Raw genomic sequence first — 16919 nt, 5'->3', positions numbered from 1 at the left:
AACAAGTCACTTAAGCCCCCTGGGCCTCTGTAGTTACGCCCCTGTAAAATGAGGAGTTGGGAGCGGGTTGGGGTGATCTCTAATGTCCCCTGAAGCTTTGATCCTTTTGGGCCTCACTTTCCTCATGTCTAAGATGAATATTAAATGAGATGATCTCCACCATCCCTTCTAACTCTATCATATGGTGATTCTATGAGTCTTCATGGAAATCTATGCTAAAAAGATGAAAAACTTACAGGAAATAGAGTAGCTAGGAGGCAGTCAGTTTCAGTTCAATGCCCTAATTATGTAAAACCACTTTGGGGGCCCACCCTCTAGGGTTTGTGGGTAAGTTACTGAAAATAAAATGTGGCTCCTGAGTCTGCACAATTAAAAGACCTGTTTCAGGAATAACCTACCCTGAGTTACATTCAGGCTATTCATTTATAGGCACCACCTGAGGTTTGAGTGAGAATGAATAGGAAGTTGAAGTTCTTGGGGTTTATTGGTTAACCTGTGTATATGTGAAAATCTGGTCTTGTTCCTGTTATGCATGTCTTGAGGGGCTGGGGCTGGGGCCCACATGTAAAGAAAGCACAGTAGTTGGTTTACAGTATTGAAGAACAGCCAGAAAAGTTGATATAGTTCCCACTTGTACCCACCTACCTCTGCTTCTGGACGTTTATCCAGTTACTTGACATGGGGGAGCATTGGAACATAAAGATATACGAACATGAAAACATCTGTAGGGATTAGCAAGAGTAGTGAGAGTCTCCTCACTGGCTGTAATGCTGAATGTTAGTGTTCCTAGGATCATAGATTTAGAGTTGGAAAGGAATATAGAAGCCATCAGGTCCATCCCTCTTATTTTACTGGAAATGAGAGAGATTTTCCCAGGGTCCTATAGGTAGTAAGTGCCTGGGGAAGAATTTGAATTCAGGTGCTTCTGACTCCCAAGTTCAGCATTCTAAATATGCAGGAGTATAGTGAGGCCAACTAGGCCTGATGGGTCAGTAATTTTTTTTTTTTTTTGCTGTATCTCTGACTGACTAAGATGATGTTAAATAAAGAACAGCCATTTTAATGTATCTATAGTGGACAGAATGCCAAACTAAGAGTCAGGAAAGCCTGGGTTGAGGTCCCACATCTAACATTTACAAGCTGTGTTACCATGGGAAATTGACTTCCACAGCCATTGATAAAATCGGTTTTCCTTGACTGCATATATTTGTTAAAAGAAATTTATTTTTTCTTTTCTTTTTTTTAATGGGATAGGAGTGGGAGGGAGGAAAAAATAGATTTCTGTTAAAAAATAGAGAGATGAGGGAGTGGTACAGATATGAAATGCATGCATTTTCATATGAAATCACTGTTTTATTAGTTTTAATTTTTATAAGAAACCTTTCTTAAAGTGGGAATAATCTGTAAAACAAAACGCTTAAAAATTTTTTGAAAGTTAAAAAAAAGTTTAAAAAAAACTCCTCAATAGGCCCTTATGTCCCAAAGGGAATTTGTTATCAATGAGATAAAACTGGCCTGTGTTAATACTGCTGTTCTGCTGTCTTTGTAGAACCACCTAATTCTCTGGATCTTGATGGCTCTCATCCCCGGAGGATAAAGCTCACAGCCCCAAATATCAACCTTTCCCTGGACCAGAGTGAAGGATCTGTTCTCTCTGATGATAACCTAGATAGCCCAGATGAAATTGACATCAACGTGGATGACCTGGACACCCCTGATGAGGCGGATTCCTTTGAATACACTGTCCACGGTAATGTACTAAGCTGGTGAGATTAAAGGCAAAGGGAGATTGAAGGGAAAGTAAGTCAAGTTAGAATTTTAGTGGTAAAAATTTTATTTACCTCAATCTGTACCTGTTATCCTTGGCTACTTTCCATAATCTCTAGTAGCTGCCATTCACGTCTGAGGTCAGAGGTGGTTACAGAAAATGACATGAGATTGAGAAGAAGTAGCACAGAGGCCCAAAATAGCCTTCTCTGGCTTAACTCCCTTCAGGAAATCTACCCTTGACTCTTGACGAGCCCCTGTGACCTGGGGAAGTCCACACTTACTGTCAAAGAAAAGGAACTAGCCTCTGATATGATTAGCACAGAACCTGGCACATTATAAGTGCCAATATATTTTTATTGGCTGGTTGAATGATTGACTGTCATTAAAACCTTGAGCATGATGTGTCAGCATTTGCATTGCATTCTTTCTTTCTGGCTTGTTGAAGTTTGGACCAAGCTCTAAATATGTCTTTAGCAATACAGCATTGTATAAGTGTAAAGCTTTTATTTTAAGAATTACGTCATGGAAATTCTATCTTACTTAATAACAGAGGAGTTTATTTAAGATGTATGGAATTTTCAGAAGTCATGATATTTTTTTTAAAAAGAGATTATGAGAATTTCTGTCCTTTTTAAGAGAAGAGAGTAGAAAAAAATCAAGTCTTATAAGAGAAATAGCATACACTGCAGTTACAGTGTTCCTTAGTTCTTCGGCCTATATTAATGCTAGTATTTGAATTGTTTTAAGAACATAGTTGAAAAGCAGTTTGGCTTAGTGGATCAAGAGCTGGCCTCAGAAGGACCTGGGTTCAATTCTTGCCCTGGACATATATTGACCTTGTGACCCTAGGCAGGTCACTTAACCTCCCTATACCCTCCAGGCAAGTCTCTAAGACTATCTCAAGTTATAGAGCAGGTGGCAACCTGCATTGGGAAAGGGAGTTCCTTATACCATTGCAATCATAGGTTTAGTCCATACACACACATAACCCAAGAATGTAATTAGGAAAGGTTGCATTGGGAGAGTTGGGAAGAGGGGAATAGCCCACCAGCAAGCCTTTCTAAGTATCTTTCTTGTATGACTCTGCTCCATTTTGTTAGTGTTTACACAGAGAATTGGTGAATTCTGGTCATATTCATGAATGCATATGGCTAGGAAAGTACTCAGCTCTTTGGGTCGAATTTAAATTTCTAGGGAAAGAAGGTCTCCCATTCTTGAGAGCATTCTTCAGCCTCCCTCTGGATTTCATCGATTTCAGATTTCCTGCCCATCCCACTTCCTCCTCTCTCTTCTTTCCTACTTCTTCAAATTTCATTTAGTACAGCTGCAGTGTGTACCCTTCAGCTTCTTCCTCCCGCTCTTCCTTTCCTCTCCTTGCTGGGCATCCCAGAGGGCTGTGCAGTGCTGTAGGAACCCGTCCTTTTTATAAATAGTAAAAGTGCTTAGCAAAGGGGTAATGTTGGAGAAAGCTGGTAATTAAAACCATCACTTGCTGACATGCCCCTTCCCTTTATTTTCCTTTGACACTGTTCTGTAGAAAGAACCAGCCCAACTATCAGAACACTGGTCTTTTTTTAACCCTGAAAATTCAGTTGATACATCTTTTTAACTAGAAGGTGATTCTTCAAATTCATACGGATCTTAAAATGCAATTAGTTGGTTCAAATGCTGTTTTAAGCAATGACCCTACAAAGGGCTGACAATGCTAGGTGCATGAGAGCCTATGCATGAAAGGGAATGATACGGAAACTAAATTGAGTCAACAGGCTAGAAATAGAAGTTAGTGACGTTTCAAAGAGAGGTATTGAAGCTGCATGGATAGCAATTAATAGTAACAATTTTGAAAAGTGAATTTAAAATTTAAAACAATTTTTTAAAAATGGTCTGCCTCTAGCATGTGCCTTTGAACTGGGCATATATGATATAAACAGGTTGTGAGGTTTATTTGGTATATCTGTACGAATGTTTTATGAATAATAAATAGGGTAATGCCTTATGCATCACATAACAGACAACCCCTAGCAGAAAGCACCATTCTAACCTCTCAGTTCCCCCTCCTATTATTATTCCAACTTGAGGGGCTATTTAAATTTAGTAGGTTATTGAATCCCAAATCAAAGTAGAGAGGTAGGGCTGAGAATATTGTCTTGTTGACCCCAATAACTAGCATAGTGCCTGTGGAAGAATAGGTAGTTAACAAGTAAGTGCTTGCTGAATGACAATGAATTGATGTAATAATAAATTATGGCTGTATGCTTAAATACTTAATTTGAGTTTCCCTATCAAGTGTGTGTGTATATATATATATATATGTATATGTGTGTGTGCGTGCGTATACATATATATATATATATATACATATGTATATGTATATATTTAAATCATCCAACTCTTGACCCAAAAGACCATGTTGTGGGTCAACAGATTGCTCAGTCAGAGAAGCCAATTTCATAAAAGTGAAGACCAGGAAAAAAAACCTAAGCAGAATACTACAGCACACTAAGTGGTCTTGATGCTTATATGATTAAACCCAAAGACATAGACATGAGAAATTTATGATCTAGGAGACAAATAGACTAGACATAAAATAATTCTGTGGCTTTGCTTTTTTTTTCTTTTCTTTCAATCTTAATTTCCATTGCTGAGCAACGAGAGAAGCAGAATGTAGAATTTAAGGTGAGATAGCATGTGTAGGCAGGCAGAAGGGATAAAAGGATGGGACAAGAAACCTGAAAGGGTATTGAGAAAGATTAAGAGAGGGACAGAAATGGCATAAAATTAAAAACGAAGACAAAAATAAAGGGATGAAAAGCTGGGTTCCCTAGGATCTAGGGTTCTGGTTTTGTTCTACCTACTGCCTTCACTAGTTCTCAGAAAATCCAGGCTTCCAAACTTGGGGGATGAAGAAAAGAGAAACAGAGCCTCTAAGTATAGTGGGAACGGAACGTGCCACAATCGGACTCTGCTGCCTGAAACTCTTTCCAAAGACTCAACTTTCCGGCTCTCCCCCAGGCCTAAAACTTGTCTGCTTGCCAAATCAGCTCCCACTTGCCTGGGGCATCGTATGACTTTCTATCGCACTTTTGACCTAAATGAAGGGGATGCCTCCTGGGCTTTTCCAGTTGGGATCAGAGGAATGTAGATTTCAAGTTGGGAAGGAACTTACATAAGATCTTAGGATCCTGAATTTAGAGTCAGAAGGGACCTTTGAGATCATATAGTTCAACCTTTTCATTTTTTAGTTGATGAAAATTGGGCCTTGAAGTGGTTAATGCCCAAGGTCACACAAGCATGGAGTGACAGAGTTCTTCTAGTTCCAGATCTGGTGCTTTTTCCACTGTGTCATGCTTCCCCCGTTAATATGTACACATTGTGCAAATATTAACCATGTGCCTATTAAATATCTCACACTTTATAGCAACAGTTTTTAATCCTGAGCCTGTGGACTTTTTTTTTTAATATTCGGGTGGTTTGTTTTTTTTTTTTAATTTGAGTTCCAATGTCTCCTCCCCTCCTATCCCCCCTTATTGAGAAGGCAAAAGATTTGATATAAATCATAGACTTCTTTTTTAATTAATGTTTTGGTAACTGTGTTTCTATACAATCTAAGGTTTTTTTGTAATCCATGTATTTTATTTCATGCTTTTAAAAAATTATTCTGAGGTGTCCATTCCCTTCACCAAGCTACCAAAGGTGTCCATGACCACTGGTTTATAGAAGGTTGCAGCAAAAAGCCAACCACGCCCGGGGTTGTGCTCATATATGTTTAACAACCAGCTTTCAAAAAAAAAGTATGCATGATACATTTTTAATTTACAATATTAACATTTTCTCTGTCACTTTCTTCAGGCTATAGACTATCTCAACAAAACAATGAATCCAAGCCCTGATTTGTAGTTTTTTGTTTCCAAGGCATAAATGCTCACCCTGAAAATTTAAAAGTCTGGCTCTTCAGAGACATTTATTAGCTGGCTTCAGCCAACCCTGTCTGTAACCTTACTTCTTTGCCCCTCAAGTCAGTCATGTGACTTTCATATGTAGAATTTCACACACCCTCAAAAAAGGGTACCTTAGAGACCATCCAGCTCAGTATTACTTAGTCAAAAAGACAACTGATGCTGTCCAGAGTCAGGGCACTGGGTTCAAATCCTGCTTCTGATATGTACTGCCTGTGTGATTATCTAAAAGGTAGAGGCTGGACAAGATGGCCTCTGTGGTCCAATCTAGCTCTAAATTCTATAGAACAAGGTTATGTAGTTAGGTTGTGGTGTGTTAAGCCATGCTCTCCCACCATGACATCAGGAAAGTGATGGATGCCACGACTGGCAAGTGTGTCGGATTTAAGTGGCCAGTCTGGAGGCCTGGTAACAGCAGGCCAACAGCAACAACAAGTGATGACAATAATAGCTGACGTTTGGACGCACTTTAAGGCTTGTAGAGCGCTGTGCATCTGTTATCCCGTTTGACTCTTAGAACTCCCCTGTGCATAACCCTGGGAAAGTTACTCTTGAGGTTTCACTTTTCCATAAAATGAAGAAGTTGGACCGGGTTGTCTTTGAGATCCTCTCTAGCTTTAACCCCATAGTCCTCTGATCATAAGCATACATTCAGTGCCTACTGTATCTAAGACACTGCTAAACACTGGAGGTGATGCTAGATCCCACTCTAGTCTGACTCCTCCAATAATTCATTTGCCAGATGTTTGTAGAATATTTACTCATGCTGCATCACACAAAAAAGAGATGAAAATAATATCTTCTCTAAGATTTCACAACCCAATCTGGAGGTCAAGGTGCAAATGGGAAATAGACAAGTCATAATTCAGGGCCGTTACTGAATCTTCTTCAGGTTAAATCCTATAGAAAATAGCTACAGCAAAGAAAGAACTACAGGGGGAAATCGAGATGATGGAAAAATGTTAAATAAAATCTATTTTTAAAGGAAGATAAGGGTTGTCGAATTGAATAGGAAAGCTTGCTGGTTTTAGAGACAGGTTTGAATTCCACCTCTGTTTTTGACTAGCTAGATGACTTTTACTTCTGAGTGAAACTGAACCTCAGTTTCCTCTCCCAGATGAGAAGGCTGAATGAGATGATGTCATCTAAAGCCCACCTCTGATCCTATGATTACCTGTTCCTTACTCCACACAATTTAAAATGAGAACTTCCAAAATGAAAAACATTATGTAATTTACCACCTGTCACTATTAAGAAAATGTATAAACACTGAAGAAGGAATGGTGGTGACTTTAGGTAGCCTTTGTAGCCTTGGAGGAGAGAAATGCTAACAGATGGGTTGGGAGGGAGCCCATTACAGGTATGAGAAAACAGCATGGGTGAAGACCCAGAGAGGAAGGGTGATAGGACCAAAATGGGAACACAAAGAGAAATCCAGTTTTGTAGGAATGGAGTAGCAAGAAATAAGGTTGGGCAGGATTATGGAGGGTTTTGAATACCAAGGTCAAACATTTATACTTTATTTAGTTGTCAGTGGTAAGCCTCTCCAGCCCCACCTCCAGGCACCACCCTGACCTCCCATATAACAGGATAACTTTGGGTAATGTTTATGCAGGGGATCAAGTAACATGTTTTGGTTTTGGTTTGTTTATTTGTTTTTCTATGCTCCTCTACATGTTCCAAGGGCTTCTCCCTTCTCCAGCAACCTCTTATCCCACCCACCTTGCCAAAACTGGCAAATGTGACCCGTGAAAGTATGACCCTCTTTAAGACTAAATAGAAAACATCAGACTTCTGTTTATCCAGTAATTTTCACTAAATATGCACTGTTTGAAACATCCTTTTCATTAGTTAATATAAAAAATGTCTAAATTATTCCACCAAATGGTCTTGCCCATTATATTATTTTGTTTGGGGTTTTAAAAACTCCCAAATTTAACTATGCCCAAAGGGCTATACAATTGTGACATACCCTTTGATCCAGCAATATCACTGCTAGTTCTATATCCCAAAGAGATCCAAAAAAGGAGTTATTTGTACAAAAATATTTATAGCAGCTATTTTTTGTGGTGGCTAAGAATGGGAAATCAAAGGGATGCCCATTAATTGGGGAAAAGCTAAACAAGCTGTGGTATAGATAGTAATAGAATATTATTGTGTTATAAGAAATGACAAGCAGGATGATTTCAGAAAAACCTGGAAAGACGTGCATGAACTGAAGCAAACTTTGTACACAGTGACAGCAATATTGTTCAATGAATTGTGAATGATTTAGCTATTCTCAGCAAACCAGTAATCCAAGATAATTCCAAATTACCAATTACTTCCAGAGAAAGAAGTGATATTGATTGAATATAGACTGGAGTATGCTATTTTCACTTTCTTTTAATCAAATCTTCTTGTACAAAATGGCTAATATGGAAATTTTTCACATAATTGCACATGTATAACCTATATCTGATTGGTTACCATCTCAGGGAGTGGGGAAGGGAGGGAGAGAGGAAGGGATGGAATTTGGAACTCACAACTTTAAATAAAAATGTTAGAAGGTGAGGAAAAACTTCCAGACTTGAATAGAAGCACTAAAGCATTCTAAGTCAAACCATTTTTTTTCTAGAGGTCTTTTATTCACTTCCATGCCATTTACAAAAATATTTACGATTAGGCAACAGAAACATTTAAGTGCAAAAATTTAAAGGTAATTTTAAAAAAATTCTTTAGGGGGGTTAGAGGCGTGGCGTGATAGTCATCTAACTAGCTCGACTCAGGTCGATCTGAGTTCAAATCCTTCTTCTGACAACCACTAGCTGACTGATCTTGGCAAAGTCTCTTAACCTCTCAGTTCCCAGGGACATGTAATCTTAAGATTATATGTTACAGACGAGCTGTACGTTTGTAGAATGAGGAAGTTTCCATGGTGGGAGTTCCCTACAGAATCGCAATCAGAGGTTCAGAACAGCAATGACAAAGAAAAGTTTAATGAAATACCAAGGACATTAGAAGTGTCATATAGAACAGGGAGCAAACATTCTAGAAGGATCATCCTTCACACTAAGGGAAATTTGCATTTGTTATAATGCTCCATTTTGTTGAGCTTACAAATTTGAAAATCTCCACTGGCAGAAATGCTGATGACCCACTTCTACTGTTGTTTTCCAAATCAACAGCAAAGCTGTTCTGTTCATGGTATTTTCCATAATTCGAATTTTGACAATATAATGATATTAGAGTACATTGGCATTTGAACTTGGTAGGAGATAGAGAAAAGATGAAGAATTTTTTAAGGCTGAATGTTTCAGATAAGCATATTATGAGAATTACAGAGACTCACCCATTTGCTGTCCTCCCTCTTTGTTCTCCAAACTGAAATTTAGTGACTTTGCTTAAGCCACCACTTTTCTGAAAGGAATGTTGGGCCATTTTCCATTTGAGAAGGTGCCCAGGTTTCTTTTGCCTGTGTTTAGAAAGTAAACTTCTTGCTGCTGGCTCTCAGTTCATAAAAATCAATTCAAATAAAATCAACAAGCATTTATTAAATGCCTACTGGATGGTTATGCTATACTGGCTATGATGTGTTGTGTAGAGGGGAGAAGCACTGGCCCTGGGTTCAAATTCTGTCTCAGTAGTGCTTAGCATAGTGCCTGGCACATAGTAGGCACTTAACTAAATGCTAATTGACTGAGTAACTAAATGTGTGACCATGGGCAGGTCACTTAAACCCTCTAGATCTCGGTTTCTTCATTTGTGAAATGAAGGGGCTGAATTCAGTGACTTCTAAGCTCTAAATCTATGATTTTATGATTCAAATTAGAGATGTAAACACCACAGTCCCTGTGCTCAAGGAGTTTGCAGTATCTTAGAGGGAAGGGCCAGTAGACAAATGACCGTGGTAAACAAAAAGACAAACAAAAAGTCCAGGCAGAGTACTACAAAGAATTTGAAGGAAAAACCAGTTTTATCTGGGCAGGGTTAGGGAAAACTTCTTGGAGGAAGTGGCATCTAAGTAGACCCTTCAAGGAGAGAAACATTAGCAGGTGGATTGGTAGGAAGCCCATTCCAGGTATGGGAAAATAACATGGGTGAAGGCACCAAGATGAGGGATGGTAAGAGTTCAAATCTGACCTCAGACACTTACTAGCTGTGTGACCCTGGGCAAATCACTTAATCCTGTTTGGCTCAGTTTCCTTATCAGTAAGATGAGCTGGAGAAGGAAGCCCATTCCAGGTAGGGGAAAACAACACGGGTGAAGGCACAAAGATATAGGATGGTAAGAGGGGCAGAGGTTGTGCCATAGTGCATTGAGTACCAGGCTCTGAGTCCGGAAGACTCCTCTTTCTCAGTTCACATCTAGCCTCAGACACTTACTGGCTGTGTGACCCTGGGCAAATCACTTAATCCTGTTTGCCTCAGTTTCCTCATCTGTAAAATGAGCTGGAGAAGGAAATAACAAACCATTCCAGTGTCTTTGCCAAGAAAATCCCAAATGGGGTCACAAAGAGTGGGACAATGGAAAATGACTAAATAACGGCAAAAACAGAAGCACAGAGAGAACTCCAGTTTTACAGACCTAGAGCTGGACAGGATTATGGAGGGCTTAAATACCAAGATCAAATATTTATTCTTTATTTATTATTGTCAGTGGAAAACTTCTTTGAATAGAGGAGAGACATAATCACAGCGCGTATTACAAATTAAGTTCAAGAAACATTACGTAGTATTCGCATGGTGCGCTAAAGGTACAGACAAAAGTGAGACTGCCCCACCCTCCAGAAGCTTAAATTCTAATACTGGGGGGGGAACCATATACACAAATAAGCAAATGCAAGATAATTTGAAGAAGGAGAAAGCACAAACAACTGATGGGGTTAGAGAAAGCTTCCCAGAGGAGAGAGCCCCTTCCTTGGACTCTGGGAGGAAGAGATGAGTAGGCACTGGGCACCAGACAGGAGGACAGCCTCTGAAAATGCAGAGTTGGGAAGTGGATCCTTGAGTTTAGGGAAATCTAATGGCTGGGTTTGTCTAGAGCTTGAGTTCATGAAGGATGGCAGTATGACATGGGACTGCAAAGGTAAGTTGGAGACAAGTTGTGTAGGGCCTTAAATACTTGACTAAGGAGATTGGTTTGTCCTAAAAATAACAGTGACCTCCATTAGAGAGGTGATGGACTCGGTACAGACTGAAGCTTTTGTTGTTGGTTTGGTTTGGTTTTTTGGACATAACCAAAGTGGGGATTTGTTTTTCTTGACTATGCAAGTTTGTAATGGACTTTATTTTTCTGCCTTTCTCAAAAGTGTGTGTTTGTGGATGGGGGAGTAGGAGGGAGAGAATTTGGACTTGAAAATAAAATTTAATTTTAAAATGAAGGTATTAATTAATATAAGCAATGGTGAGCCAATGAAGATTTTTGATAGCAGAGTGATGTAGCAGATAGAGCTTTACCTTAGAAAAAATTGTTTTGGCAGCTGTGTGGATGATGAACTGGAGAGGGGAGAAACTGGAAAAAAGAAAGTTAGTTAGCTGGCAATTAAATTAATCAGAGTGAGAGGTGATGGAGACCTGAACTGGAAGCCATGTGAGTGGAAAGAAGGGTCAACATGCATTTCCCATATCCCTGTGTCTTTGCAGAAGATGCAAGGAATGTTGTGTAGCTAGAACCAGTAATACTTAGTAAATGATTAGATATAGGGGTTAAGGGAGAGGAAAGAACCATGAACGACCAAAAGATTACTGGAGAAGGGACTTGGAGGATGCATTAGAGAAAGGACTGCCTAGAGGCAGAGAAGGTGCTCATAGAGAAAAATTGTGATGTATAAAAAATTCAAGAGACAGAGTTTCTGGGTAATTAATAATTTTATTAATTACACAAATAAATAATTAATAAAAGGATGGTTATTTGGCCATCTCTTATAAACCAAAGACGATTCCTGGAACTCACTCAATGCTTATATGCCCTTGGAAGAGTGGGTGTTCCTGAGAGTGTAAATCATCTCTGATTGTTTAACGAGTAATGAGAAAATGAATATTATGATGAGAGGTGGACTTATTCTAATGAAGGTCTCAGGGAACATGACTGATCACTCAGTCTTAGACAAAGAGACTTATCTATATCCATCCCAAACCATCTAAGGTAATCTAGACAAAAGGAGGAATCTACCTCTACCCAGACCTGTCTATACAAAAATTTCTGATCTAAATTTTCCCAGTTGGGTGCTTCTCACCCAATATTTCATCTCATTATCAGCCTCGAACTTCAAAGGCTGTCTAAATAGCCTACAGAAATTGATTTCTATGTGAAGAAAAGGAAGGAGAAAAACCTTAGTCCCAATTCAAAAACTGGCTATTAATATAGGAGAAAAGTAATCATTTCTCTCCAGAGGAAATCCAGAAAGTATGGCTTACATACTGGAAGCCAAGCTGAACCATGAAGTGAGCTAGGGTTTCCATGAGGGAGAATTTAGAAGAAGAGCATCCCAGGAATAGAGGTAACTGTTCAAAGGCCCAGAGATGGGAAAATGGGAGGTCGGGTAAAATAAACCAGGCTAATTTGGTTGGAACTTAAAGAAAATAAAGGTGAAAGCCTAAAAAGATAGGCTAGAACCAGGATATCTTATAGGAAGAGGGGATGACCAATAGTATCAGAAACTACAAAACAAATCAAAAAAGGTCAAAACTGGGGGGGAAATGCTTTTGGATTTAGTCCCAGGTGAACTTTTCAGTAAAGTGGTTAGAAAACCAAATGGCAAGAGACTAGAGAGAGTGTGGGTGGTGAGAAAGTTGAAATCCACATATAGGTAACTTTTGCAAGAAGTTTAGTGAGGAAGAGAGAGATGGGTAGTAGCTGGTCGAGATAAAAGAACTAGAGGAATCGTTCTTTTTAAAGATTAGGTAGTACAAGAGAATTTGTAGGCAAATGAGAGAGAGTCAGTGGAGAAGGAGAGACTGAAGATTCATTCATGAGAGAGAAGGAATAACTGAGGGAACAAAGTCACAGAACAAAAGGATTTATGACCTGAAACAGCCTTAAAAATCATTTAGCCCATCTTTTCATTTTCCTTATGAGGAAACTGAGGGGCAGAGTGTTAGATGATGTCCCCTAGGTCATACAAACGGTAGGCAGTAGAGGTGAGTTTTGAGTCCATTTACGTAGCATAGTGGATAGAGCACCAGGCTTGGAGTTGGGAAGACCTGAGTTCAAATTTGGCCTCAGATACCTACAAGCTGTGTGATCCTGGGCAAGTCACTTACCCCTGTTTGCCTCATTTTTCTGATCTGTAAAATGAGCTGAAGAAGGAAATGGTGAACCATTCTAGTATCTTTGCCAAGAAAACCTTAAATGGGGTCAAAAAGAGTCAGAAATGACTAAACAACAATACAAACTAAATCCGGGGATCTTTCCACTGGACTTATACTGGTTGGAAAGAATGAAAATAAAGGCACAGGTTGAGGCCTTAGCTTTAGTGAGCAGTAAAGATGTCTTCTCTACTATGACCAGAGGGATGGAGAGAGTGGGTCTTGATGATGAAGAATTTTGTGGAATAGAAGAGCAGAGTTCGAGAAATGCATGTCAGATGGGCTCAATCTTCTGGGCAAGAAGGAGGCTAAGTCAAGGGCAGTAAGTGCAGGGGGAAATAGCTGGGATTAATAATAGCCAGCCTTCAGACTTTGCAAATATTATCTCATTTTATCTTTACAACGACAATGAGAAGAGTTAAGGGTTTGATGTCCAGGTGGTGGGAAGGTAAATAAGGAATTGACATAGGTCAAATAGAAGGACCATCAAGGAGTAATGAAGGCCCAGTTGGGATTATAGAACCAAAATTATAGAATCCTGGGTAACGTCAGTTCAGCTTCAAGACCTTCATCTCTGGGCTCTCCCATTTAGAGTAGGAGCAGAGAAATTGGGTAATGAAGTTTTCGCAGAGGTGAAGATTTAAAGGTTGGAAACCTTAAAGTGAAAGGTAAAAGAGGGGACCAGGCCCTCCTTGCCTCTTGGTCCTGTGAGCTGGAAAGGGTAAGAAGGATGACCTCCGTGTGTGGTGGGAGAAGAAGGGGTGGTGGAAAGGAAGGATTACCAAGGATATGGTTCCCTCAGGAAAGAGATAGGGTTTTGTTAGAGTAAGAAGGTGGATGTGAATGTTAGCAGGAAGGTTTCAGGATAAGAGTGGAATGAACTGGGGGGGTTCCAGAGAGAGGGTAAAATAGGCTAGGAATTGGATGAATTGAGTCGAGTGAGCTTCTGGAAAAGCGGGACTGATTAGAAGAGCAGTGATAAAAATTCGGGGAGTAGAAGGATGGGTTTGTATCTAGTGTGGAGGAACTGCTGGAGACTCCAGAGGGAGTGGAATGGAGTGGTTAGAGTGCCAGACAAGGACCTAGGGAGACGTGTTCAAGTACTCCGATTCTTACTAGCTGTGGGTCCTTGGGCAAATAATTTAAATGGAGGAAACAACAGGATCTATTCACAAGATTGTTGAATTAAATAAACAAGAGTGCCTACAAGGTGCTTTGTAAATCTTAGAACTCCAAACACCATTATTACAATCAGAGACAGATTGCTGTGACATTCTCTGTAGGCAGAACTTAACTGACTCCAATACTCGCGAGTGAATAATAACAGCTAACATTTAGATGGCGCTTTAGAAGATCTTCAAAATGCCATCCAAATATTATCACGTTTGGTCCTCATAACAACCCTGGGAGATAGGGACATAGGCTGCTATTATTATTAGCCCATTTTGCAGATTAAGAAACTGAGGCAGGTGGGTTAAGAGACTTCTCTCGAGTCACACAGCTAGTAAATGTCTGCTCTTGGATTTGAACTCAGATCTTCTTCACTCCGGGTCCAGAATTCTGTCCACTGTACCACTCAGCTGCCTTTGCAACTCAAAACAGAATTTGGACTTTGGAACATTGGTGCTTGGGCATCTCCTTCTGCAAAGCTTCCTTCTCAAGTATACTGTTGCTGCAGGATCATTCACATGCAAGAAATACAGGACTGGAGTTGCTGGGAAAGAATGGGGTTGGGGTGTGTGTGTGTGTGTGTGTGTGTATCAAAACATATGTACAGATTCGTTATTTCTTGTGGAAATTCCATCCACCCGTGCAGATAACAATCCAGCTGTCACTTATAATTTATGATCTTAGAGAGTTTGCCCGAGGGCACTGGGCAGGTAAGTGAATCAGTCATAGTCACAGACCTCCTATGTATCAGTGGCAGACCTTGAATCCAGGTCTTCTGATTCCAAAGCCAGCCCTGTATCTACCATTTGATGACTCATTGGTGGAGTCGTATACAGATTTGGAAATCGTTTACAAAAGTGATCATTAAATCCAGCCAGTAGGTGAGATGACTAAGAGAGAAGGTATTAAGAGAAATAATAACCCTTTGGGCACAACCATAGCTAAAGAGGTAAGAGGAGAAAAATCCAGAAAAAAAGAGACAAAATGAGAAGAACCAGAATAGTTTCTAAAATATCAAAGTAAATGGTATCAAAAAAGAGGTGTTCCACATTGTCACATGCAGCAGAGAGGTCAAGAAGGATGCCACTAAAGTGATTTTCTTAATTATTAACTTATTAATTAAATTAATTAACTTATTAACTTAATAATTACAGTCACAATATGGTTCCGATCTACCTCTCCAGCCTTGTTATACATCACACCCCTTTACATACTCTTTGGCTCAGCCAAATGGGCCAATTCCCTGTTCAATCTCCTGTCTCTGTGCCCCTTTACTGGCCATCCTTATGTGCTGAGCCCCCTTCTTATTTCCACTTTTAGAGTCCCTAGGTCCTCTCAAAATGCACCTAAGTGCCCCCGGCTATGAGTCTTTCCCGATGCCCCCAAACTCCTAGCTATTAGTACCTCCTGAAATTACTTCGTATTTTTACCTTGCATTTTGTTGCACATGTATGTGTTGTTTCCTTCTAATGGAATATAGAAGCTCCTTGAAGGCAGAAACATTCTTTGCTGTCTTTGTGTGCCTAGGGCCTAGCCCATTGCCTGGCACATAGTTGGTGATTAATAAATGCCAGTTGGTTGAAACTATGAAAAAAATGAGATGACAGAGAAAATTAGATTGAGGAGAGGGAAGTAAAATGGTTAAATGAAAAATTTAAAAATTCAGTGGGCACTTTGTATGTATGGGGAAGGAAGGGCCCTACCAGTAGAAAGGAATGAATTGAGGAGTGGAAGGTATTACTGACTCAACATAACTCAAACATGAAGATCAAAGAGACTCTTAGACCTTGTTCTGTGTTGGTGGCTCAGATCTGCACCCTGCTTCCTCCTTCCCCTTCCCAGGCATTCATACCTGTTAGCAGAAACTCTGGGGACAGTGTTCAGGTTGGTCCTGGTCTGATGTCCTTCTTTTTCTGAAATACCCCTTAAAATTGAGCTGATTCCAAGACCTCAAAATAAATTTGGATCTAGTTAAGGGTAGGCCTATAGTTTGGGTTCTCTCTAGAGATCCCAAGGTCATACTGGACTTGAACCCATTGAGCTAATATTATTTCTGTCTCCTGTGACCATGATTAACGTGGCTATGGTCCTGGACCTTGATGGGTCGCTACTAAGATAAGGCCTATCTTAGGATATGGCTGCTCAATGACTCAGTCAGTTATTACAAAACACCTGCTATTTACTAAAATTGGTGGTAGGGGTGGTGGTTCAGCTCATAGGACCATAAGATATCGAGCAGAAAGGGACCACAGAGGCTAACTAGTTCCACGCCTACATTTTATAGATGGAAAAAACTGAGTCCCACAGAGGTTGTGACTTACCCAAGGTCACACTGGTAGTAAGCACCAGAGGCAAGATTTGAACTCACCCCCTTTGACTTCAGGGCCGGGATTCTTTGCATTATACCATACTGCCTATGCATAAAATATAGAAGAAATATAAAATACAGGCCATCAATGAGTTTATAATCAGTCATTCAGCTGTCTCATGAGATATTGCTGCCAATCCCCAGTCTCTGTTCTGAAGGTACACCTGCTTGTACTTTTTCTTTCTCTCAGAGGACCAAACAACCCTCCAAGATTCCGGCCAGGAGGCAGAGTCCATCCCAGAATACACTGCTGAGGAGGAGCGGGAGGACAATCGGTTGTGGAGGACCATCGTGATCGGGGAGCAGGAGCAAAGGATTGACATGAAAGTCATAGAGCCTTACAAAAGAGTCATTTCTCATGGAGG

The 16919-nt window shown here is 40.0% G+C and overlaps 1 protein-coding gene across 1 annotated transcript in view; it reads left to right on the top strand.

Moving 5' to 3' along the window:
* The window catches only part of PRUNE2 (prune homolog 2 with BCH domain), a 267872-nt gene that overhangs the window by 217351 nt on the left and 33602 nt on the right, over nt 1–16919 (top strand). Inside the window, exons 11-12 of the mRNA XM_036739295.1 lie at nt 1550–1750; nt 16745–16918. Coding sequence (XP_036595190.1) covers nt 1550–1750; nt 16745–16918 — 375 coding nt within the window. The remainder of the gene's footprint in view (nt 1–1549; nt 1751–16744; nt 16919) is intronic.

Source organism: Trichosurus vulpecula, chromosome 9 (genome assembly GCF_011100635.1).
Source record: "Trichosurus vulpecula isolate mTriVul1 chromosome 9, mTriVul1.pri, whole genome shotgun sequence".
NCBI lineage: Eukaryota > Metazoa > Chordata > Mammalia > Diprotodontia > Phalangeridae > Trichosurus > Trichosurus vulpecula.
The sequence above is the reverse complement of the archived record's forward strand: the minus strand, read 5'-3'. Positions and strand labels throughout refer to the sequence as shown.